This window comes from Pavona decussata, unplaced genomic scaffold (assembly GCF_977016875.1).
Source record: "Pavona decussata unplaced genomic scaffold, jaPavDecu1.1 SCAFFOLD_214, whole genome shotgun sequence".
In the NCBI taxonomy this organism is placed as follows: domain Eukaryota; kingdom Metazoa; phylum Cnidaria; class Anthozoa; order Scleractinia; family Agariciidae; genus Pavona; species Pavona decussata.
This window is the reverse complement of record NW_028145619.1, coordinates 2,135,512-2,159,843: the sequence shown is the minus strand read 5'-3', so window position 1 is coordinate 2,159,843 and position 24,332 is coordinate 2,135,512. Positions and strand designations below refer to the sequence as shown.

Genomic DNA, 24,332 nt, shown 5'->3' with positions numbered 1-24,332 from the left:
TTGTTTTTTCATCTTCCGAAATGTTAGCATAATGTTGCTGCAAATTTGATGTAAAATAAAGATTTTCGTTGATAACATTATGGCTCTTTCCATATTCATTTATTTGTCGTCTGTTCATTAATGCGGTGAATAATGTTTTGCCAAAAACCCGGGCCTGAGGTGCGTCAAAACGTACTCCTTTGTTCATTAGGGAAACGACTCCCGCGATCCCGCGCGATAGTTTCTTTACCCAGGGGGGAGGGGTACTTGCGGCGTGACCATGCCGAATAATTACCTCACGTGACTTCAGTCACTTGGCTGCAAAACATGGCTGTCAGTTGCGCGAGTTCATGGCTCGCCTTTTGTCTGCTTTTCTCTGTTATTTACTCCTCTTCGTCCCGTTCATTCACAATAGACTGGAAGAATAATGTCTTTCTCAAGGATGGCGAGCCATTCCGGTACATTTCAGGGAGCTTTCATTACTTTCGTGTCCCAAAGTTTTACTGGCAAGACAGAATGTCGAAAATGAAAGCTGGCGGTCTGAATGCTTTACAAACGTGAGTAAAAGTATTTTGTGATTGAATTTGTTTGTTGGATTGAATTAGGTTTTGCATGAGGTTGATTTTTACCTTCAGAAAGTTTTCCGTTAGGGCGAAAGAACGCCAAAACTGCTAGTTGAATTTTTAGTTGCCTAAATTTTTGTCAAAGACTTGAGTTTAATAGAGCAGAAAACATACAACCTAAATTTTGGTGCTCTTAAACCTGTTTAGCTTAATCCTTTGTTTTTTTTTTTATCGTTAACATGAATATTTTTGGAGCGATTTTTTAATACCGCTTCTTTTTTTCGTTTACAATGCGTCCTGTAGGGTGTACTGTTACAACTGAACATTCTGCCATGTGACTAATGTGTGACCGTTGTTTCATATCCTGTTAACCTTGTTTCATAAACTTGTTATTAATAGTGGTCTGATTAAAATTAATGATAGCCTATCTTGCGGGTTTTTTTAAGACCTTGTGTTTACAATGCATCCGGGCGTAACTGAACACATCGCCATGTGACTAATGTGTGACTATGTGTGACCACTGTAATATTTAATTGATGATCTGTTTGATATTCTGGTAACCTTGTTTCATAAACTTGTTATTACTAGTTGTCTGACTGAATGATAGCCTGTCTTACGGGTAGTTACACTGTAAAACCTTGGGTTTACAATTCATCCAGGGCGTACCGTATTTCCTCGAATAATTGCCGAAAGGGGCGATTATTTGAGGGAAGGTGATTATTCAAGGGAGGCGATTATTTCAAGTATTTCTCACAGGAGGTTGTGCCTTAAATATTTTGTTTTATTATACCATTAAATCAAAAAAATAATCACTTTAAAAATAAACCAAACATGGGCTTTTTAAGTGTTTCAAATTTGTTTTGTTGATTAATCAATGTTCAATGTGAATATCTTTGCCATCAGAGCCTGAATCTTCACCAAGATTACCCAAGATTTTACCCAAGATGTCAATTTTTTTAACATAAGAAGGAAGGGATAAGAGAAAGAGAAAATGGCAGGAGAGGGGGGGGGGGAGGCGATTATTTGAGGGAGGCAATTACTTTAAATATTTTCGTCAAAGGGGGGCGATTATTCAAGGGAGGTGATTAATCGAGGGACGGCTATTATTCGAGGAAATACGGTAACTGAACTTGCTGCCAAAAATTGTGACTAATGTGTGACAGTTGTGTAACTGTAATTGATAATCAGTTTGATTTGCTGCTAACCTGGTTTCATGAACTTGCTATAAACAGTGAGCTGAGTAAATATTGTTGCCTACATGTACATGTATCTTACGGGTATTTAATACCTTGTTCTATGAAAACAAATTAATAAATGATCAAAATGCATGTCTCTTGTTTATTAACTTTCTGGTTGAATAGACTGCATGAAAGAACTACAGCTGTAGTGATTTGAACTAATTGTTCTTTAACTGGGAGAAGAAAATCATGAAGGTTTCATGTTTGTTAGTTGGATTGCCGTTGTTGGTAGCTTTGTTTGAGGACACAACTGGAGAAAAATCAAAAAGGGAGGAAAAATTGAGTCACAAGAAAGCATTGATCAAAAGGAGGTCATTTAAAATTGACTTTGAGAAAAACAGATTTCTGAAAGATGGAAAGCCGTTCCAGTTTATTTCTGGGGATATGCATTATTTTCGCCTTACACAGTACAATTGGATGGACAGGTTCATGAAAATGAAACATGCTGGGTTGAATACTGTGGCAACGTAAGCACTAATGTTGTTCTTTTAATCAAGATAGAATTTCTTGTAACCTTTTTAGCCCTAACAGTGATCAGCATCAAATTTCTCCTTTTAATATCAATGCTTATTCAACCTCGGAGGTCATGAGAATTAACCCTTTCCCTACCAAGACCCACTATAGTGGGTCTTGAACTGATAACTTGGTCAGTATTTGCTCAATTACAGTGAAATGTTGTCAGCAAAAATTAATTGGTCTTGGAAAGATCTTTGCATTTCAAAGGAAAAAATGGTACCCTCTGGTATCTATGATGTGGTTTACCATCCCTATGATTTGTTGAATATTTTCATTTAATGTATTTACAGACTCTGACATATCTCAGAGTGTTCTATGCATTAAAAGCTGCAAAACAAGCGACAGTTTTGAGGTATACCTATCACATGAGTCCATCAGTGAAATTTTGTAGTTTTTAATTTTCTTGTTTTAAAACCATTTCAATTAAAGACCTGACTTCCTTCAGTTATCTTGATTTTAGAAATGAATTACACTCATCAAGACCTTTTAAACTGTATATTACATTAGCAAGCTGCATTTTTCTTTACCGTTTTGGAAAAATGGCCAAGAAAAAACTTGGCAGGGAAAGGGTTAAGGATATGATCACCCAAGGTAGTAGTAGTAGTAGTAGTAGTAGTAGTAGTAATTTTCTTGATATTTTAATAACATCTCCCCAGTACTTTTATAAGAAAAGCATTGCAACAAGATAGGAGAATGACTTTTAATTTTATCCGTCCTTTGAAATTTAGGGTTTAAAAATTGGCTTCAGATTGCCTTTTCAGATCAGAAAATTCAAAATAAATGATCAAAGTAATGCATACTGTATTATTTAACAGTTGTGTGGCAGGTTTTAAGTTTGTCTTGATGTAAATACCTGTGAAGTTTTCCTTTATTTTGGACCTACTTTTTCTTGCTGAATGTATTTTCTGACTGTGGTTGATATCTTTTTTTGCTTTATTTGTTTTTAACTCATATTTGTTTAAATAGTCAATCTCTCACTAGCTATTTAGTTTTGTTTGACTATACTGTTCCTTTATCGTCACACCATAATCAGCTACATGAATATTTTTACTCTTTTCTTGTCCTGTTGTAATATCATTTGTTTGTTGTATATCTATTGTCACGCTGTAATTAGCTTTATTATTCCAATATTATGTCATTTTACCAAATAAGGTCAAGAGAACGCGCAAAATATGGGACCGTAATACGCTGTAGTGTCCCGGTTTGACCGGTTTACAACAGAGCGAATACGGATGGAAAAGGCAGAAAAAGGAGCAACAATGGCCGGACTGGACGAAGAATAGTTTTTGAAACGATGCAAGCTTGAAAACAAGTTTTTAGCATGCCAATCACTTGTCATTTATCTTTTCATTTTATCCAATCAAATTAAAGACATTTAACTGGCTTTCTGCATTGCTTACGCCCGGCGTATGCAATCGATGGAAACCGATGATCGGAAATCCAATTGATCAATCAATATCAATTGGTATCGATTGGTATCGGCCAATCGATGACCAATTGATAACCACACAAAAACCGTTCATAGATTGCTATCGATTGGCTCAGCAACCTTGAACAGACGTCACGCACGCTACTTGTCCAATCATCCGCCATTTTTACATGTAGGAAGCCCTGGGGACGAAATTGGTAAAACAAATTCCGACCCAGAATATACCAAACACCAAAACTAAAATGGCTCATCGCTTACTACTAGGATGAAAAAAGGAACGCTTTTAAATCTTTTGCTGCATATTTTGTTTCTTTTAGACACAATTGGCGCCTTCATAGATTTTTTTAGTTTGTATGTATGTGATCAGTCTTTGTGTTCGTTATTATAAGGCTAGGTATTGCTGCGTTATTCATTATTTTGCAACAACTCATGCTGCTGTTGTTAGCAATTTCATTGTTCGCAAAAGTACAACTTCTGTTACCAGAATTTTTCTGTGAAGGCACGATGCAACCACTTTCCGTTTTTTGAAGTCTATAGATTGGCCCATGGAACAAACTTTTAATTTGTCAAAAAAAAAAAAAAATCCTGGCATTAACGTTAAAATGTGTTTATAATTACTGCGTACAAAGTTGTGTTTTTTATGCTTCGAATCCGGTTTCGTCAATCTGCAACCAATCGATACCAATTTATCTATCGGTTGGTATTGATAATCGATACCAATCGATAACCACACAAATCTTCACCATCGATTGGTCATCGATAAGCAATATCAATCAATTATTGATATCGATTGGTATCGATTGATATCGATTGTCATCGATTATTGATTCCATTGATTGGATACACTGGGTTTACGTCATTCGTACGCGCCATATACTGATGGACAGTTAATGCTGGGTGTATTTCAAAACTTTTACCAAAACAGAGAAGCCAAAATAACAAAATCTTTTGGTGGTGGAATAATAAATCTCTTATTCGATGGTTTTGCATATAATACTCGCGGACATTTTGCTCATTGCTCGTATTTTTCCTCGCCCCTTTGGGGCTCAGAAAAATACTACGCAACTCGCAAAATATCCGCGCATATTATATGTAAAACCATCGAATAAGATGTATATATTGTATACTTCTTGTGTTTATTTCACAACCACTTGTGGGTTTTCTGTACTGAACATGGATAAATTTTCATCCAAAACATGTATACAATTTTTTTGAGCTTAACTGTGGCTGATTTGAGAATGTTGGCTTTTAAAGGTATATTGCCTGGAACAGGCACGAGGCAAAGGAAGGAGAGTATGACTTCACTGGCAGCAATGATGTGGTAGGCTTCATTCAAATGGCACAGGCAGCTGGACTGCTGGTCGTTGTTAGGGCAGGTCAGTTATATGTGCATGTATTTCTGTGCTCATTACAGTCGATCTACATTTGTACATCATGTGTGACCACTGGGTATTTTTGAAATTTCAATGGAGTATTGAAATTGACATGCCAGTTTTGAACATCGTCAGCAAGATTACAGCGAGAGTTCCCATAGAAATTTCCCTAGTTTATTGACAGTACAAAGCTATGAATTTGGCTTTTCATTACAGCATGAAGTATTTCAAAAATAACAATACTATTGTTCTACAATTGTTGAATTTTTTTTTTTTGGAAAAATTTCCAGACAAATCTTCAAGAATCCATTTAAATGCCAGATTGTTACAAAGACAAATTTGAATGTTCATTTCAGTCTTGGAAATACTAGTTATGCGTGACGTAGTTTGACTGTAAAACCCACCCCCCAAAAATATATCATTTGCTTTTTATCCATTTGTACAAAAGTGTCAACAATAGGCTCTTATTGACATTATCTCATGTGACAATTGATTATAACTTGATTTGAATGAATCTCAAAGTTAGAGAATCCCATTGTCGGCAGACGTGTAAGCTCATAATATCTATCAAGAGTAAATCAAAGTGGTTTGACTCCGGAAGAATTGTTTGCTTGTCTCCTGCCAGAAGACAAACACAACTTGTTACACCATGAAGTACCAATGTTGACATGACATTATTTTTCTCCTGAATAATTGAAATACAGTACACTTCTTAATTATTTGGTACCAGTTGGGAGAATTTGTTCATAGATGAAGAGATTTTAGCTTTGGTGATTATTTCCGTTATAATTTCCTTATGGTCTGTATACTGTACAGTTGTGATTAAGTCTGACATTGTAAGGAGAATTTAGCAGCTTGTCACTATTGTGGCTTAACCCTTTAGGCCCTTAAAATGACTACAATAGCATGTAATTTCTCCTTGTACTATCAATGCTTATTCAATCAAGAATTAAGGATGCATGTATGATCACCCAAGGTGAATTTTCTTCACCTCTCCACAGTACTTTTATAAGAAAAGTAAGAGGACAAGATAGGGGAATTTGTTCTTTGATGAATTAGAGGTTGTAACATAAGTTTCACAACATGTAACCTTGTTATTCACATATTTCATTTTACAGGTCCGTACATTTGTGCTGAGTGGGATATGGTGAGTTGTTACAAGTTTCATCTTTGCACGGTTTTATTCCAATACCTAAATTTAACAAGAAGCTGTTTCCAGCTTATACTCGGGCCATATTTGACTGTTTGGTGCGTAAAGCCTACAATCTTGAACAGTGATAACCTCCAGCATCGCCAATTCCCCCAAATAGATAGCCTGCGAGCAAGCTCTCTTGGGGGTGGATCCTCTTTCCCCCTCCCGCCTCCCACCCCCAAGAGAGCTTGCTCGAAGGCTACCAAATAGATAGATACAGAGATATGTGAGGCAATAAGTAACCACCAGATAGAATTGCATTTCTTGCAGTCAGAATGAAATACAGGGGAAAATGACATTTGTCATACGAATGCTTTTTATAATCCCCGGGCTTTAATCCTTACGTTTTCACCTTTCGTTTAGAGACAGAAACCATTTGTATGGTCCTAATATGTATGTGACGCCGGGTCAATGACGGATCATAATTTTCGGTATGATCTACACCCGGGGGGTACTCCCTTATGTGACCTTAACGGGGACGTGCGTCCCGATAGGGTATGGTTTTCAGGGTGTTTTGTCTTGAACGGGGTATCTATTTCATCACTTTCTGTCTTAACAGGGTATCCCTACATGACCTAATGGCTGAAACAGATTGTGATTGGGTTAAATGTCTTAAAAAGGGCCTGAAAATTTTGAATTCTGTCTTAAACGGGATAGGGAAATCGGAGAATTGTGTCTTAAACAGGGTCAGGGTTTGAACACACGGGCCCCACCTCCCTACCCAAGCATCTTTTGAGTACCCCTCCCCCTCCCCCGCGGGATCTAAAGTAACGTTACGCATCACGCGTACGTTTATATCCTTTTACGTTTTTCAATGTTTCGCTGTTTATATTTTTAAATGAAATTCAGGGGAAAGCATTTGTTATTCACCTTTCATTTGAAGACAGAAACCATTTCTACATTGATTGCTTTTCTATGGTAAACATGAGACATCTTTATCTATCTTGGCCCGTGAGGTCATAGACTGATTTAAATGCCAAATTTTCGGTTAAACAAAATTAGCCTTGAGGCACTCAGGTTAGCCTAAAAAACACTCCGGTTAGCCTAAAGAGCACTCCAGTTAGCTTAAATAGCACTTAGGTTAGCTTAAATAGCTCCCCGGTTAGCTTTAAGGTTTAATAGCAGTTTATGTTGGGGTTGTTCATGCCTCGCATGCCTCGCACGTCTGGCTGGCATATTGTAAACACTCCTCACCGCCCGAAAACAAAGAACACGACCGAGAAGAAAGAAAGAATTTGATAATGCTACCGAAACCTTAACTCGGTCCGCCTTACGGCCCGAGTAACAAGGAGGAGGGTGTGTTGTCATAATTTATTGTCAAATAGTGTTGTAATAATTTGCCATCACTCTGTGCTTGTCAAGGATGATAAACGTCCAGGATTTGTCCTTGCTACTAATAGCAACTCTGACAGTCAACTACAAATGAGATTAAGAAAATATTTTTAACATTGAGGTATTGTCTTGAAATGTAAATATAATCAGGCTTCAAATTCTGGGCTCACTAAAGTTGGGTCTGTCTCTTAAATAATTATATCTCAAGCTTGGAAATACTTGAAGTTAGGGTGCCTGTAATAATTATATTTGAAACACAAGAGGATATTGGATATTCAACACAAAAAAGACAGTGGGAAAAAAACAAAACAAAAAACAGTGGCATTGTTTAGGACAAAAATGTGAGATACTGACGATCCTGGTTAAACATGAGCCATTAGAATAATATTGACCAAGAGAAAATGAGGAAATAAGATGGTTGGAATTTATGTTTCCTGTAATTTAGACCAGGTGTCCAAACCTCAGTCATGCTTCATGATAAAGTTTTCTTTGCTTTGAATTTGATGGATTATTGAATTTGAGAAAAAATGCTTTAACTGTAAATAGTGTGGGATTTGATAGAAAATGTACAAGTAATGTAATGTTTTTCTAGGGTGGCCTTCCTCCTTGGTTGCTTAGGAACTATACCACAGCCAAGTTTAGATCATCGACAGACAAAGGTGAGAATTTTAGGACATAAAAGCATAAAAGCTGTATTTATTTAAGTCCTCAGGAGGCTTGTTTATTTTTAGGTCTTGAGAAGGGGTGGGAGGGGGGGGGGGGTTACTAAGGGCGGGGTTTAGTACATGTAAAAGGGACTAGCTTTTATAAAATCGACAGTCTTCACAACATAGTAAAACTGGTGATAGCAGCAATGGTTCTTTTATCACAATGTCATTGTTACCTTAGCACAGTGATATTTCTAATTGTACCTGGATGTATTGGTTGATTCCAGACATAAAACACACCGTGGCATTGTTTTGGACAAAATAATGGCATTTTGGAATTCTGAGTAGGAGGGGCTTCCTTGGACTAGAATTCTGAGGGCATTGGAGGGGGGGGGGGGGGGGGAGGAGTTAAGCATTTTGAAATTCCAAAGGTAAGGGTTGGGGGTAAATATAAAATTAATATTGAGGCCACCTGTGGTAGGTTACGGATATTGTCTGGAACCACCTATTCCCACAGAGAAACTGTTCCATGTTTGGACCTTTTGGATGCCTGAGTTTGAAGCAGTTCTTTAATAATTTGTGTTTTCTGTCTAGAAAGGGGGTGCCTTGGGTGCTTGCATGTGACAGAGACGGTGGTGGTGGGCCTTTCTGAAAAAAAAATTATCTGATAATGGGGGTGGGGAGGGGGATGGAGCTTAATAGCACTTAAAATGCAGTCCTCTAGGGATGTTTGCTAACCTAACGAGGATAATTTTTCCTTGGCTATATTTCACTATGGCTCCCTTCAAACTAGATGCCCAGGTCCGGTACTTGTGCATGGTCGCTAGTCTGAACATAGGTTTTTTTGGTACCCAAGCAAAAATCTTGATACTGTGCCTGGGCACAGGCACTACCTAAAAAGGTGGTACTTGACACTCGTTTCTAGCACAAGCACTGGTCAGGAATTTGTTAGATCCTGTGCTTTTCCCCCATGCCTCCCTGCAATACAGTAAACAAACAGTGGGCACTAAATTGATGAACGAGAACACAATTGCTCCTTGCGGACCGAGGGGTCTGAAAACGTCCTTTTCAGTACCCAGGCACAGAGCCCTGGCATGGGAACGTAGTCTAAACGGGCCTGTGGATGTTTTCCTGATTTTTGGATAGGTTATCTTGCTGCTGTAGACCGCTGGATGAGCGTACTTCTTCCAAGATTAAAACCACTTTTGTATGCCAATGGAGGACCTATCATTGCTGTTCAGGTATAAATTGATTTTTTTCTGTACCTTACCTTGGGAGTGGGTGAGGGTAGGGAAGCAATACTCCTGTTGGTGTAACTGTGTCATGCTACATAAACAAGATTAAGCTTATCAAATCTGGGTGACCTGTGGTATTTTTCTGTCAGATTAAATATGCATATGCATACATACATGTAACTGTTATTTAAACATGATTAGTTTGGAAGCTTGACAAATGTTTAGGGGTGGTGTTTGAACAACTTAGCTCTGATATGGAGATAACAGGGAAATTAAATACTGACGACGGATATAAATTTTTATTATTAGAGCTATTTCTCCATTATTCCAAGTCGTTCAACTTGTAGAATGTGAAAGAGCTACCCAGGAACTAAATTGGAAGGAACTTCATTCAAATTCAGAGAGAGAACAACAAATTCACCGTCCTGTGGTCTTGTTTTGCACAAAACTTTGATTTGGTCATTTCATTTTGTTGTTTAACAGTGGATGGCAAAGAAATGCACCAAAGTTTATAACACAAGTCTTGCAAAACAATCGTTTTTACTCATTTAACCTGTTGTTTTGTGGTGTTTATGTTGCTGTCTTCGTTGCCTTGTTTCCAAATGTTATGGTAAAACTGGTTTGTAATATTTTAGGTAGAGAACGAGTACGGAAGTTACTACACCTGTGACCATCAGTACATGTCTCACCTGCAAGCTACATTTGAGGAGCATCTTGGTAAAGATGTCATTTTGTTTACTACTGATGGCTACTCTGACAGAATGCTTGAATGTGGAACACTTCCCACTCTTTTTACTACCATTGATTTTGGAGCAGGTAAAGGAAATTATTAAAAACTGGATCATTGTATAATGCAATTCCAGGGTTTTGATTGGCTGAGCGGCCATGGTATATGAGCCATTATACCATGCCCGAGAAGTAGCGACCATAAATTGTTTTCTGGTTGCTCTTGAAAAGGAAATCAGCAAGGCCTACCAATATTACTTGATTGTTTTTAATAAAACAATTATTCCACTCGCGCTTGTTGGATATGAGATGATTATAGCCAACTGGGCGCTTCACGCCTTGTTGGCTATCTATCATCTCATATCCAACGCGCGCTCGTGGCATAATTGCTAATTATTTGAGCATACCATTTACACAAACCAACCAGTTAATTTTTGACATAGAACCTTTTCTCTAAACTATATGAAATTGTTCTTAACAATAATTATTTCGTTCAAGGTCAGCATACTTTTAACTGCTGCAATCATACAATGCTGCAGTCGGCCTTGGAATATCAGCCCTGGTGATCTAACTATTATGTCACGTGGGATATTGCATGCTTTTGTTGTACTAACTATGTGTAATGCCTTAATTTTTATTGCCCACAACAGGTGTTGATCCTGCCAGCGCTTTCTCAGCTCTACGTAAGCACCAGCCTAATGGTCCTCTAGTTAACTCCGAGTTTTATCCAGGATGGCTGGATCATTGGGGAAGTGCACACCAAACGAGGTCATCTGCACAAATTGCTCGTTATCTTGACAAGATTCTTGCTTTGAATGCTTCTGTTAATATTTACATGTTTGAAGGTGGCACCAACTTTGGTTTCATGAATGGTGAGTGACTGTCTTTGTCCTGTGTTGTACTGTAGGACTTTTCTTCAATGGTTGTTCCAAGAATTGATAGTCTAAAACAAGGCTGGACACCTCATGAAGACCCTATAGAAACCCCTGAGAGGATAGGGGTCCTTTTACATGTAGGCAGGGAACATCAACCGTTCTGGGCCGGGTTGTTTGAAAGCCGATTAACGCTAATCCAGGATTAAAAGTTAACTGAGGTTTTCATCTTGCTCATTTAAAGTGGTTTTTGAAAGCCTATTTTAAGCTCATGCTAAAGGCAAGTCTAAGTCAAAACTGAGGGACAAAAATCTTTGGCAGAACCTTTAATGATTAGTCATTAAACCAGAAACAAAGTTCAGGGTAATCCAGGATTAGTTCAATCGAGCTTTGAACAAATGGGCCCTGGGGTTTAGCATGGATCCCCACCATTTATGTGTGAGTACTAATTTGAACGGTTAGCTGTCATTTGTTGTCATGGCTAACTATCTGAAATTACCATTTTTGCTCAATTGGCCCTCTTTGGTCTAGTGGATATGGACAGGAGATATGAAGCAAGTGACCCGGGTTCAAGGAGTGAACTATTTTAATTTCAACTTCTTTTACAATGTACTGTTAAGTTTGAATGAGATTTCTGTTGTGTAAACATCATAAGGTGTCCATCCTTGTTTTGGAGTATCCATTTTAGTAACAACCCATTTTCAACTACCCACAACCAAGTGCTCCAGATTGTAGACATGACGTACTATTTCAAAGCAAAATTTAATGTAATACTTCTGTACAGTTACTCTGTTTTGAATGATGGATGTGAGTTTATCTTAAGTGAGGTAAAAAGTGTAAAATAATGAATGACCTTTCTTGAGACTTCACTTCTTAACCTTTTTCTTGCTTCTTTTAAACTGTGCTTGAGGCATAGCTTAACTGACTGCCTTTTGATTTAGTTTGCCTGTGAGTGTGCGCATGCCAGACCCTATTTTCGGGTATTAATAATATTCTTCTACGATGTAAGTACGGCTGCCATGTCTTCCTAGCCCCAGTACTCCCAGACTATCAATGCACACATACACTGTAGCGAAAGGAGCCTTCACACCTATTACATAAATCGTAGATTCATTATTATTATCATTATTAACATCAATTAAATCAATAGGTTCAATTTTGAAACTGAATTTATTTTGTATTTATTTATTTAATTCAATATTTATCCAGGGGCATCCAATTTAGCAGAGCACCAAAACACCATAATAATTATAATTATTATTGCCTAAACATTGAGGGGAAAAAATAAAAGAAACAAAAATGATAATTATTACTCTTAGCATTCCACTGTGCTTAGTTACTTAAATTCTTTTCCTTGAACATTTTCCATTTTTTTTGAGAAGAAATTCATGCTATTGGATTTTCCATGAATATATTTTTCAGTTTCATGTTTAATTGAAAGAATTGCTTGGAAATGGCTCAAAGCTGGTTTAGTCTTTCTATTTCTACATGACCACAAATATGATTTCCCTAAAACTATTATATAATTGAACAGATCTATCTCCTCTTTTAGAACTCCTATAATGAAATGAAATGAAAGTTGTTGTTGTTGTTGTTGTTATTGTTAGGAGCAAATGGCGGCGGTAGTTCTTACGCACCCCAACCTACCAGTTATGATTATGATGCCCCGTTAACAGAAGCAGGGGACCCTACCACAAAGTATTTTGTTATCATGGAAACCATTGCTAAACATGCTCCGGTCCCAGTGGGTCCTGTGCCGCCTGCTACACAGAAGTTTGCGTATGGAAAGGTTATGATGACAAAGGTAAGGGATGAGTTTTTATTTCCAACTTGTTTATCGCAGTCCAAACAGCCGATATAAATCCTGGTACTTAAACTCTTTACAGTCAGTGTATACATTTACATAGCACATGATCAGTTTTTCTGAGAATGAAATAACCATTCGATTCCTTTTTGCAGGCCCATAGCGGGGGGAGGGGAAGTTAAAAAGCAATGTGCCCAAAAATATATAATTAAAACAAATTAATGTTAAATTCTGACGCTGCAAGTGCCTTTTCACAACCTTTAATAGTCTGTTTACTACCTGTCAGTTTCCTTCGCTAACAGGAACTCCTATCTTGCGAATCGGAAATAAGAATCAAAATGGATTGAAATCAACCAATCTGAAGCCGTGAAAGCTGTCGAAATAAACTACTTGTTTCCTAAGACATCCGCTCATTTTAAGCAATACAAATGTCCTTAGTTTATAACAATTTAGTGTTCCCGCGTTGTCACCGCACAAAAAAGCCACACAAATATGTCCTCAAGACCAGAGAAAAAAAACTTCTCCTGCAGTTGGATTCAAGTTACTGCCTGATTCCAAATTTAAAAAGAGAAAGAAAAATTTGTTGTCGTTTGTCTACGTCGTCATTCAAACGTGAAATTAGGAAACTTCACGTAGTAGTCCACATTAAAGACCTGAGAGTGTCACACAGGTGCAAAGTTATTGGCTTACTTACTAAATCTACCGGTTTTTTTTTATGTTTTCGTTGCATCTTAAACTCCCAATTCACTCTGGTTTTGAGTGACAGTTGGGGGGGGGGGGGTGGTAGTTTTGTTTCACCATTTTACTAAGCCCCCTCAGTTGTTTTAGCCTTGCTACGGGCCTGTTTTTGTAATGTCCAGCATTTGAATGGAATCTTGAAAATCTTTCCGAAAAAAACTGAACAAAAACATTCAAAATACTTGGGAAATGATTCTTATTTTTGAAATACTTAATGTTGTACTGTAAAGAAAACTTCATAGCTTTATACCATCAATAATTTCTACAGGAACCCTGAAATCTCGCCAGCGATGTTCAAAACTGACACGTCTGTTTCAAAACTCTGTTCAAATTTCAAAAATACTGGTCGTGTGATGGAGATTGACTTCAAAAACTCATTAATAATTCATAAGCCCATTGACCTATCAAATGGTCAATAAAACATCACGTGCACTGGTTTTAAAACCCGATAAAACCTCCTCCTTATTGGTATGCGGTGTTAAATGTTTTTGGCGTATGCTAATTTCCAACGTTCACAAAAGCATCATTGTTATGAACTCTCTTGACACACGCTTTTCCAGGAATGTTTTGGAAGCTGTTCAAAAAACTCGCAGCACGGGTTTTATTGGGTCTAAAACCACTCGGCTGTGCCTCATGGTTTTAAATCCCAATAAAACACTGCTGCTCATGTTTTAAACATTACTGTAAGCCCCAGTAGTGACCAGCATATAAATTCTCCTTACATTATCATCACTACTTGTTCAAACATACACTTTATGAGAGTAAAGGAAATGATCACTTGAGGTAAGCTGTCTTGATGTTTAAACAAATTCTCCTAACTATTACCATAAGAAGTTTATAAAGTAAAGTAAGGAGAAAATGTGTGTTGATATTGGGACTTATTGGACTTCATCTTTGCATACAGAGAGATTGTGATGACTAGGTGTAGGTATTGGCTGACTACATTATCCATTGTCTAAAGCTGCAGTCTAACCAGCCTGTGTCATGTAACACAAGGAAATACCATATTGTGCTAAGAGAATAAACTGATCTTTTTCTATTTCAGGTGTGTTCCTTGTTTGAAGTGCTGGCAAAACTCACTCCGTCAGGACCTGTTGTGTTTAACAAGACCCTCACCATGGAACAGATAGGTCAGAATTATGGATTCATTCTTTATCGCACAAAGATACCATCCTCTGTGAGTGGCTCTGCCGCAAATATCAGCATCCCAGGACTAAGTGACAGAGGCATTATTTTTGTCAACCAGGTTTGCTATTATTTTGTTGTTCAACAACTCAGGAAGGATTTTATTTATTGCCTAGGGCTCAAGGGGGAGCAAGGATGGTGCAGGGGTGAGAGCTCTCGCCTCCCACCAATGTGGCCCGGGTTCGATTCCCAGACTTAGCATCATATGTGGGTTGAGTTTATTGTTGATTCTCGTCCTTGCTCCAAGAGGTTTTTCCCCCGTACTTCGGTTTTCCCATCTTTTTTTTTCATCATTTGTTGTATAAATATTTTGACACAATAAACCTACTCAGAGTATCTTTCATTCTCTATGTACTGAAATTATCAACAGGTACTGGGTTTTAACGTGCGTAATTTATATCTTTAAGGGACGTATTCTGTTGTATAAATAGAATAAAAAATGACTTTATTTAAGTGTCGAAGTATTTAACGCTGTAGCGCTGATTGGGGACACCATAAATCAGTGAAATAAGTATATGTAATTAAATGGTGTCGAGTGAAATTATTTTTTTAATTTCATGAGTATACCATTTGATTACCTTTTATTATCATGGGTGACAAATTACGCTCACAATCACGGTCGGTTTCGTCTTGTTTACACACGCAGGAAAAAAACCGCTTGAGCACTTTATCTAACTGCTCAGGACGAACCGTCTCAGGGTTTTTTTCAAGGCCATTTTTATCACAACAGTTCTTAAAAACCCCTGTCCAGTTAATTGTGCTCATTCGCGTATTTAGGTTTTCTGTAGCGTCTTTTAATGCTGTAACTTCTTTCATCCTTAACATCTTTAAACCCGGGCGCTATCTTGGCACTGAGATATAGAAAACGTTGCCATAGCAATTTTGTAATTTCACATGTGAAACTATAAATTAATGCTAAAATTTCGTGCCAAAATTAAGGAGTAATTTGTCACCCATGATATTAATATGCAAACTGAAAATAACACTGTTAAAAATCCCAACTGGTGGGAGACAAATCGGTTGGCTATTTACAAAGCGTGGCCTTGGAGCGGGACTTGAACCTGGGGCCTCCAGATTACACGTTTGGTGCGCCTAACCATTAGGCCACGCCACCTGCCATTGTGTTACTGTTGTTCTTGCTCAATATCCATGTTTGGGAGTTTCTCACCCCGGGAAGACCTTTTTTTGTGGTAAGGTATAAAAGGATGCCTAAGGGTAAATTGTCTTTAAAATTGTTGTTGTTTTACATTTGTAGGTTCGACAGGCAACACTGATTCGTGTGGGTGGAAAAACAATTGCCAGCATCAAAGTTACCCCAGGAGCAACCCTGGACATTTTGGTGGAAAATATGGGGCGAATTAACTATGGTCCTCATCTTCAAGATCCCAAGGGGATCGTTGGAGATGTGACCCTGGGCAAAGTTGTCCTTAGCAACTGGATGATGTATCCTCTGGATTTGGACCCTGTGGTTTTGGGCCTCAGAGAGCCTTTACGTAATTATGTTAATAATGAAGAAAACAACCAAATTCCAACATTCTACACTGGCGATATTCCTCCAACACCAGACGGGACACCAAGGGACACTTTCCTTAAACTTCCAGGCTGGTTTAAGGTGAGAAAATGTTTGAAGCGTTTACAAGTTGGGCAGCAGGGATGGCGCAGTGGGGAGAGCACTCGCCTCTCACCAATGTGGCCCGGGTGGTGTCATGTGGGTTGAGTTTGTTGTAGGTTCTCGTCCTTGCTCAGAGAGTTTTTTTCTCTGGGTTCTCTGGTTTCCATCCTGTGAAGTGACAGCCGGAAATACGTCTGGTTTCGCAGGCTACTGGTTCCCCCCTCTCCTCAGAAACTAACATTTCCAAATTCCAGTTCGATTTGGAATCAGGCTGAGGGCCACAGGTTTGTCAGTCGTAACAGACTGTCAAGTGTCACTCTCGTTAAACAAAGTTGATTATGGCTGTGTTGGTTTGGCATACGAATCTGCCAGGCCTTGGGATAAAAAAATCTGAAACAAGTGAAGATGCTCAGGGCTTGTGCGTGAGAGTTCCTCGCGTACAGGTTGTCCCGTTGTTTCGCTACAGCGTGAAGTGTAAAATATAGTTTTTTTTTTTTCATTATAAAAGTTGCTTCGTGTGAACAAAAACCTTAACTAGTTTTGTGTTTCACAGTGTTTAGGTGAGGAATAATTTGAGCTCAAATCAGTATTAGGGAGTGTATTACAATTTTAAAATGTAGTGCAGAATCAACTGAACTGCAGTGCAGCGAAACGACCGGTAACCCGGCGCAGTAGGTCGCTCTGCGAGTATTTTGATACAGCGACGTTTTGTGATGCGATTCTGGTGACTATTTTTGTGGCTACTTTTATCCATAATACCAAAGACGAAATTCTCCTATCTTGTCCCCATACTATTTTTATAAAAGTACTGAGAAGAACTTACTAAAATAACAGAAAATTCACCTTGGGTGATCATATTCGTAATTCTCATGACCTTAGGGATTGAATAAGCATTGATATTACAAGAAGAAATTTGATGCTGATCACTGTTGGGGCTTCAAGGGTTAAGCAAGATATCAAATCATGTTTGTAAACCAATTGCGATTTTCGCTGCAAGTACTGTACATACGATGAGAACATTAAGTTTCCCTTGGGGAATACCCAAAGGAACTTTGACGCGCTCTGTGCTCAGATCGCATACGCTCTGTTTCAAATCGCATACAAAAAGTTGTTTGTAGTGCATTAGGAATTTTACTGGGCGTTTTGGAGCGTGAAGTCTATCAGCCCTTCTCTGCGAATTTAAGAAAGAAGTATTAAAGGGTCAGTTTCTCAAGAAACTTTGGTGCTGCGTCGGTGGGAGTAGAAAGGAATGTTTGGTTTACCAACAGAGTTGATAACTTAAGGTAAATTGGCCATCGTAAAGAGATTGAAGTGCTGACGCTTCGGGCGGCCAATTTACCTCAAATGTCAACTTTGTTGATAAACCAAACATTCGGTAAGAAAAAAGTGACTGCTTTGCAGTGTAAGGCTTTTTTATTACAAAATGTTCTTGTTGCAAGTTATTTGTTTCGGACACTTCTCGAAAACTGATAAAGTGAATCTCGAAAATCAATAGACCCTTTGCATAAATGGCGCCCAAATTTGAATAACAATACTTGATACATCCTAAGCCTCGTGTTTATGTTTCCAGACAAAGGATTTTTCACATGAATATGAGGCTTAGGATATATCAAGTATTGTTATTCAAATTTGGGCGCCATTTATGCAAAGGGTCTATTGAAAAGGAAACAAACTTAGGTTTGGAAACTGTGAAGCTGAAATCACTCAAGTGCTTCTATATTTGTTTTTGTGTCCCTTACAGGGTCAGGCTTACGTTAATGGATTCAACCTCGGTCGATACTGGCCAGTCGTGGGCCCACAAATCACCCTCTATGTTCCAGCCAATGCCCTAAACGCGGGAAATAAGTTGGTGCTTTTTGAGCTTGATAACGCACCCTGTCAGAGCCCGGACCATTGTTATGTGGAGTTCTTGGATAAACCCACGATTAATGGCCCTGTTAGTCCCATGAACGAAGGCGAGAAAACGAAACTGGGAGAGATCGAGTCGTTTGATGACTGGACTGCAAAATACAGGGATTTTATGCCCAGTGGCGTCGAGACGAAACAAGAAACCTTGGATCCTCTGGATGCCTTGGCATAAGCGCATCATTGAATATTTCTTGTACGTTGAAAGTGAAGGGGTTACTTTGAAAAACATTCACCAAAAAAAAAAAAAAAAAAATCCATTTGTCTGGGAGGAGTTGGCCTGCTGGAAGTGTTTACATATTTCTCCCGAGGAGAAAAGTGCGAAAAGCAGAAACAAAAATTTTGAACTTAAAAGTGAATTTCCATTATCATGTTGTTTTTACATGCCTGTTACGGACGTAAATATAACTGTTCTGTGTGTGTGTGTGTGTGTAAATGGATTGGATGTAATTTTCTTCGGGTGATCGACCGATTTTTGCGGAAAAAAAGGAAAAAAACAAAGAAGAGCTGCCCAATGGCAGGCTATGTTTGCATGCGACGTTAGCGTGAACTTAAGCCAACGTAAAGGCAGTTTAATGGATCTTAAGATTTCGTGATAGTTGAAATTTATCTAAGTCGTGATTTTTCGAAGTGGTTCCTCAAAAGGAAACAAGCTGCAGATTTCTCAGACGTGTTTTGTTCTAGATAGGTGCTGAGTCGCTAATAATTTTGCTATTTCACCAAGTAATGTAGAATGTTCTAGTTCTTTGTGTTAATGGATAAAATGGCCAAAGCACATCTCGTTAGTACAGAGCGGTTTTCAACTGACCGTCGTCAAACCAATACCAAAGTAATTGCTCTGGCCAATCACAACAGGCAAAAAGTGCAACGAACCAATCAGAATTCGAAGCAAATACTTGTCACCGGCGCCAAGCGCGGGAAAAACCGTGCTACCAAGTCGGCATTGGTTTTGCTTCTCATTGGTCGAGAAAGTGGCGCGAATTTTGCTAACCAATCACAGCGCATACTAAAGTACAACCAGAGCAAACGCACTTGCGACTTGCTGGTTTTGTTTGACTTGCACTTTTATTGGTTTAGAAAGTGGCGCAATTTCTTTTTTGCCATTCACTGCGTCGTAAAGCAAAACCAAAACAAGCGTGAAATTATTGGAGACACGATTGCAAATCGCTCTAACCAAAACCAATAAATAGTAGGCCAAATTTTTGTATTAAAGTAGATATTAAATTCCTAATACCGTTTGTACAATTAAACTAAATGATCTTGGATGGTGGTTTTTGTACGCAGTAAGAGAATAAAAATTGGCTGGCTAGGTTGATTGTCTAGGTGAGAGTTGTCATGTAAAGGACAGTTGTTGGTGACATTTAACAATTATTCACTGAAGTGGATGTGTTTTCGAAATAATTTCCTCTTAAGTAACCGTGGCGAAACGGGAAGCCATCTTGTTTGTCTTCGGCTGTTCGGAGGTGAATAATACTTGGCTAATCACCTCCGAGCTAGCCAATCAGCGCGCGCGAAAAAAGGACACTTTGATAGAAGCACGAGCCAAAGGCGCCCCACAGCTATTTCGAGTCCTCCTACCTGAACACCACCCACCATAATTCATGAAAACAGGAAAAGGAATTTTCAGGAACGCACTTCGTTGATCTCGAGCTCCTGAAGCTGAATGCACCGCACAATCTAATTTATTTTTCAAGTTGCTCAGCGATGTCTGATTCTCGTTTTTCAAACTTTCCCCCGTTTTTCTTGATTTTTACGTCGTTTTTCTGTGCAATACAAAGGACAAATCCCCCCAGCATCCCCACCCATGCACCTCTATTGAGGCCGCCAACGTTGCATCATGGTAGATGAAAGTGACGGGATGTTAAACTCGTACCCAGATCTCCCTCGAATTAGAAGTGAGATCTGGGTACGAGATTAGCAGTATGTATGGAGGGAACTTCAAGACTCCCATTCGTGAAACGCGGTTTTCACACGTACAAAAGCGGCCTAAGGGTAAGTTCTGAACTCATTGAAACGGAGCAAGCTGGTTTTTGTCATGGTAGTTCGTTGTGTTCGTTTGTCTTCAATAGCAGGTTTGTTGAGTAAGGCCTGTGTTCGTCTGAGGGCAATTCTGTCACAACTTTTCATGCTTATCATGGTTCAGATTTTTTCAAGCTGAGAAATCGTAGTTTATAATCCCAGAAAAACAGGGAACTGTTTGCTGGTAACGATGAAACAGGTTTATTAAAACTGGACACTTCTTGGCTTATTACCGCCATTTTTTTTGTCCTAACTCAGTGTATACGGGATTGAAATAGTCAAGCCTACTTCTCATGCATTGCTGCTCCCAACCACGAGCATGACCAATAAAATCACAAAAACCAACAACAGTTTGTAGGATAAAAGTAGAGGGAGGAAGTACTCAAATCACACGTCACATACACTGCAGGGTTATAAAGGTTGCATGGTATTGAGAGGTCACACGCCTCTCCAGCAAGGGGTTTGTTATCCCCAACCCTCTCCCGAGATCCATAATCCAGAACAAGAGAGGTCTTTACCCTGATCTTGTTAACTTATCTTTACTGAGTCATAATCCCCCAACCCTCCGCAGGGGTTTATAATCCCCCAGGAGAGAGGTCCTTATCTTAACCTATTAGAGGTTGCTTTGAGGTAAAGTTTGACCTGTATGTGAGGACTTCATCCCAAACCAGTAATTTTATTGATGTTATGTTCTTCATCTGTGACATGATTAATAAGAACTCCATTGTCACTTACATAATAAACAAAGTAATTATGATTACGAAATTAATTAATTATTAATTAATTAATTAATTAATTAAGCATCAATGGTGAATGTCCAAATATGAAGATAATATGACAGTGTTGTGGTTTAAATTATTTTTGGTTCCAAACCTTTCAAATCAGTTTCATTTTATTTTTCATTACCCCTTATTTTTACGGTAATGGATCTAAAACAAGGAGGAAAAATTTAAACTGGTTTGGTTATTCAAACTAAATTCACAGGCCACAACACAACTGAGCTGATTAACAGTAACTTTGATTAAAAATAGGTCCTTAAAAGTTGTTAATCCTTTGTAGCAAAATAATATTGTGATGACAATTTTTCTGATTACTGGACTACAGAGTGAAGCGAGACCGTCAGTAATTGAAAATTAACTGAACTACAGCCACAGTTATATGACTAATGTCACCCTCTGTAATGTTTCTTGCGTTATTGAGATGCGTTTTCACAGAACTATTGCTTTGCCGTAGGGGAGCGTCGTAGCTCCAAAGGTTATCGCGATGTGTCCGTCGTCAGTAACTGTAATTCCCTTCAACCAGTAGCGTCCGTCACCACTGAGGTAGATCGTGCGCACAAACTTGCTATCCTTGGTGTTAATTTGCATGAACAGGCGGTCGTGATCCAGATCAGCGACGATGACATTTTCACTTGCCCAGTGGAACGCGATGTGAGGAGCAAGCCGTCCACTCAACCATGCCAAAGGAAAGTTGAAAAGGTGGTGACCCTGTTCACTCAAAACCTGAACTCCTGGCGGGCTCGACTCCACGATCATGACGCGGCCGTCAGTAGCAGCGGTGATAGCTGACGCAGACTTGAAAATTCCTTCTCCGCCAAAACTGCGAACAAACCGTCCGTCAGTCTCATAAACATCAACCACATATTTTCCATATTTTCTGCTGTGTATTCTTCCAAGTACGAAGACTTTGTTCCTGTCGCTAACCGCCTATGGTGAGATATACGAGAAATCTTCCCAGGCTTCTTTTCTCGCATTAAACGTGCGCTGCAGTTTAGCGGTGTCGTCATGGACAGACACGGTCAGCGTCCAGACCTCATCCTCTGCCTTCTTCATGTAGGTCAGCACGTATATGTTGCCATTTCTGTCAGTGGCTACGTCATAAATATGCGTTTGTGGAGGGGGACGAAAAGCGTGGAGAAACTTTCCTTCCTTGTCATAGACTTTAACTTGGTTTTCTTTGTAGTCTGATACAATAAACTCCCCCCGTCTGTTTGTAGCGATGCCCCACGGTTCTTTCAACTTGTGCAGTTCTTCACCCTCCAGACCAAACGACCACGGTGCGACACAACAGTGCTCCATGCCTAGCTCAACCAGCGCTTTAGTTACTCTTGTGTCTCGCAAGGGATCAACGTTGTCTTGTCCCATGATGGGAAGAGGTCCGGGCAGTCGCTGTGAAATGGCAACAGGGGGCCAGATCCACACGTGGGCGTCTTTACCAACTGTTTGGGTCACATCATAGATGACGCGATTCACTTGACAGACAATGGAAATGGTGTCCATGCGTTGCTTCTTGTTCCACTGTCGCCGAGCCTTCGAGCCCTCCACGATCTCTTCAGTGAAGATCTTCACGTCAGGCATGGAGTGGAGCTCCTTTAGGCACATCTTACACGCTTCCAACGCAGCCTCGAGATGATCGACTCTCCTCAGAATGGTGGCCGCAACACGAACAGCCATTGCTTGAATGCGATCGGTTACTCTCAGAGCTTTTTTATTGAAGGCATCAGTGGCTTTCGAGCGGGCTGCTTGAAACGCTTCTTTAGCGTCGGAAAGCACTCTTTTGTCTTCGTCATTCAGATGGGTGACTTCCAATTTCTTCAGATCTTTGGCCAGCACTGTTATTGAACTTTCAGCTGAACTATCTTCGCTGCTTTTTTCCTTTTCAAACACCTTAAAGAGGTGGACGATTCCTTGTCTGAAGCAGGTGGTAGTTGCTGAAAGATCGCGAATTCTTTCTTGGCCTTTCACGACATCGTCGATTTCACGCACTATAAATTCACGAAAGTTTGGATCTGTTAAATCGCCTTCCGCCATCTTCTCGCGGAAATCTTGGCCTTTATTTACGAGCAAGCTAACAGTGGCTTTAAACACGGCTGCTGTGATTGAAGTCATGATGGTTAAACTGTTGTATTCCGGGTCAGGGAGAAATCATCATATTCAAAGACGTTCAACAGGGCGTTCCTTAACAGGAAAAAAATCTGCTTATAAGTTATATCTACAAATTTAGTTTGTAAACAACTGCTCGAAGTCATAGGCCATTGAGTACCTCACAAAAGACAAGAATTTGAGGTCGCTGACGCAATGTTTATCAACCACTGAACGAAGAGCGATAAGTGGAAGCCAAGAACGTTACATGAGGCGTAGAAACAATAGTGTTAAAAAGCGGTTTAAACTATCAGATATGCTTTTAAAACTCTGTTCAGTGCTTCAACGCAGCAAACATATTCCAACTTAAATAAGGTTAACTGGAGTTTTAACAAGCAATAACGACGTCGTCAAAGTGTCCAAAAAGTGTTTACTTCGTCGAGGAAAAACTGTTTTTTTTTCTAATAGTTGCACCGATGCTAATAACATGCATAATAACCACTTTAAACTCATGAAGCAGCAAGTTTTACACCTGACCGTGAATAAATTTTGAGTTGAACTGTCAGACGTTCGGGCAGCTGAAGCTATCTGCTTCCCTTTTCTTAAGGCCTGGTATGAAATAAAACTGTTTTCGCATTTGTCCTTTGCGAAATATTGCAAAGAAATTCCAAAAAAACAATTTGATTAGTTTCATTGTTGTAAACATGTTAACGCCCGTCAGGCTACATTGAGCAAGATGTTTATCTTCATTATCATTCAGATAACAACATATTTGTACAGACGGGGTGCCACGTGACCTAGCTGACGTGAAGCAATACCAGACACCGCGCAACGTTGAAAAAATAAATAAAGGCTATTGTTGCTGAAAATTGTTATTTAGGTACTCGATGCATTTCACTTACGTTTAGATAATTTTTACTTTAGCTGAATGTACAAAATCACGAAGCCCAGCAAAATTCTATGTTCGACTGCCACTCAGACTAATTTAAAACGAAAAGTTTAATGTGTGACTTTTTTACATTCGAATCCAACTTCCTCACCCAATCCAGCACAATCCGCACAATCCAGCACCCATCGCACCCTTCGTTCATCGCACCCATCCGAAA

The 24,332-nt window shown here is 39.2% G+C and overlaps 1 protein-coding gene across 1 annotated transcript; it reads left to right on the top strand.

Moving 5' to 3' along the window:
• Positions 1 to 292: 292 nt before the first annotated feature.
• On the top strand, positions 293 to 19,666 carry LOC146460208 (beta-galactosidase-like). The gene is made up of 11 exons (XM_085088498.1): positions 293 to 536; positions 4,980 to 5,101; positions 6,217 to 6,245; positions 8,215 to 8,281; positions 9,416 to 9,510; positions 10,140 to 10,320; positions 10,881 to 11,102; positions 12,710 to 12,906; positions 14,690 to 14,890; positions 16,085 to 16,441; positions 18,183 to 19,666. Exons 1-11 carry the CDS (start codon positions 307 to 309, stop codon positions 18,519 to 18,521), a joined length of 2,040 nt encoding a protein of 679 aa, XP_084944624.1. The 5' UTR covers positions 293 to 306; the 3' UTR covers positions 18,522 to 19,666.
• Positions 19,667 to 24,332: the final 4,666 nt, after the last annotated feature.

Coding starts and splice junctions, on each gene's coding strand:
- LOC146460208 (XM_085088498.1), top strand. CDS start 307: ATGGCTGTCAGTTGCGCGAGTTCATGGCTCGCCTTTTGTCTGCTTTTC. Junction 11,103..12,709: donor CAACTTTGGTTTCATGAATG/GTGAGTGACTGT, acceptor TGTTATTGTTAG/GAGCAAATGGCGGCGGTAGT. Junction 14,891..16,084: donor GCATTATTTTTGTCAACCAG/GTTTGCTATTAT, acceptor TTACATTTGTAG/GTTCGACAGGCAACACTGAT.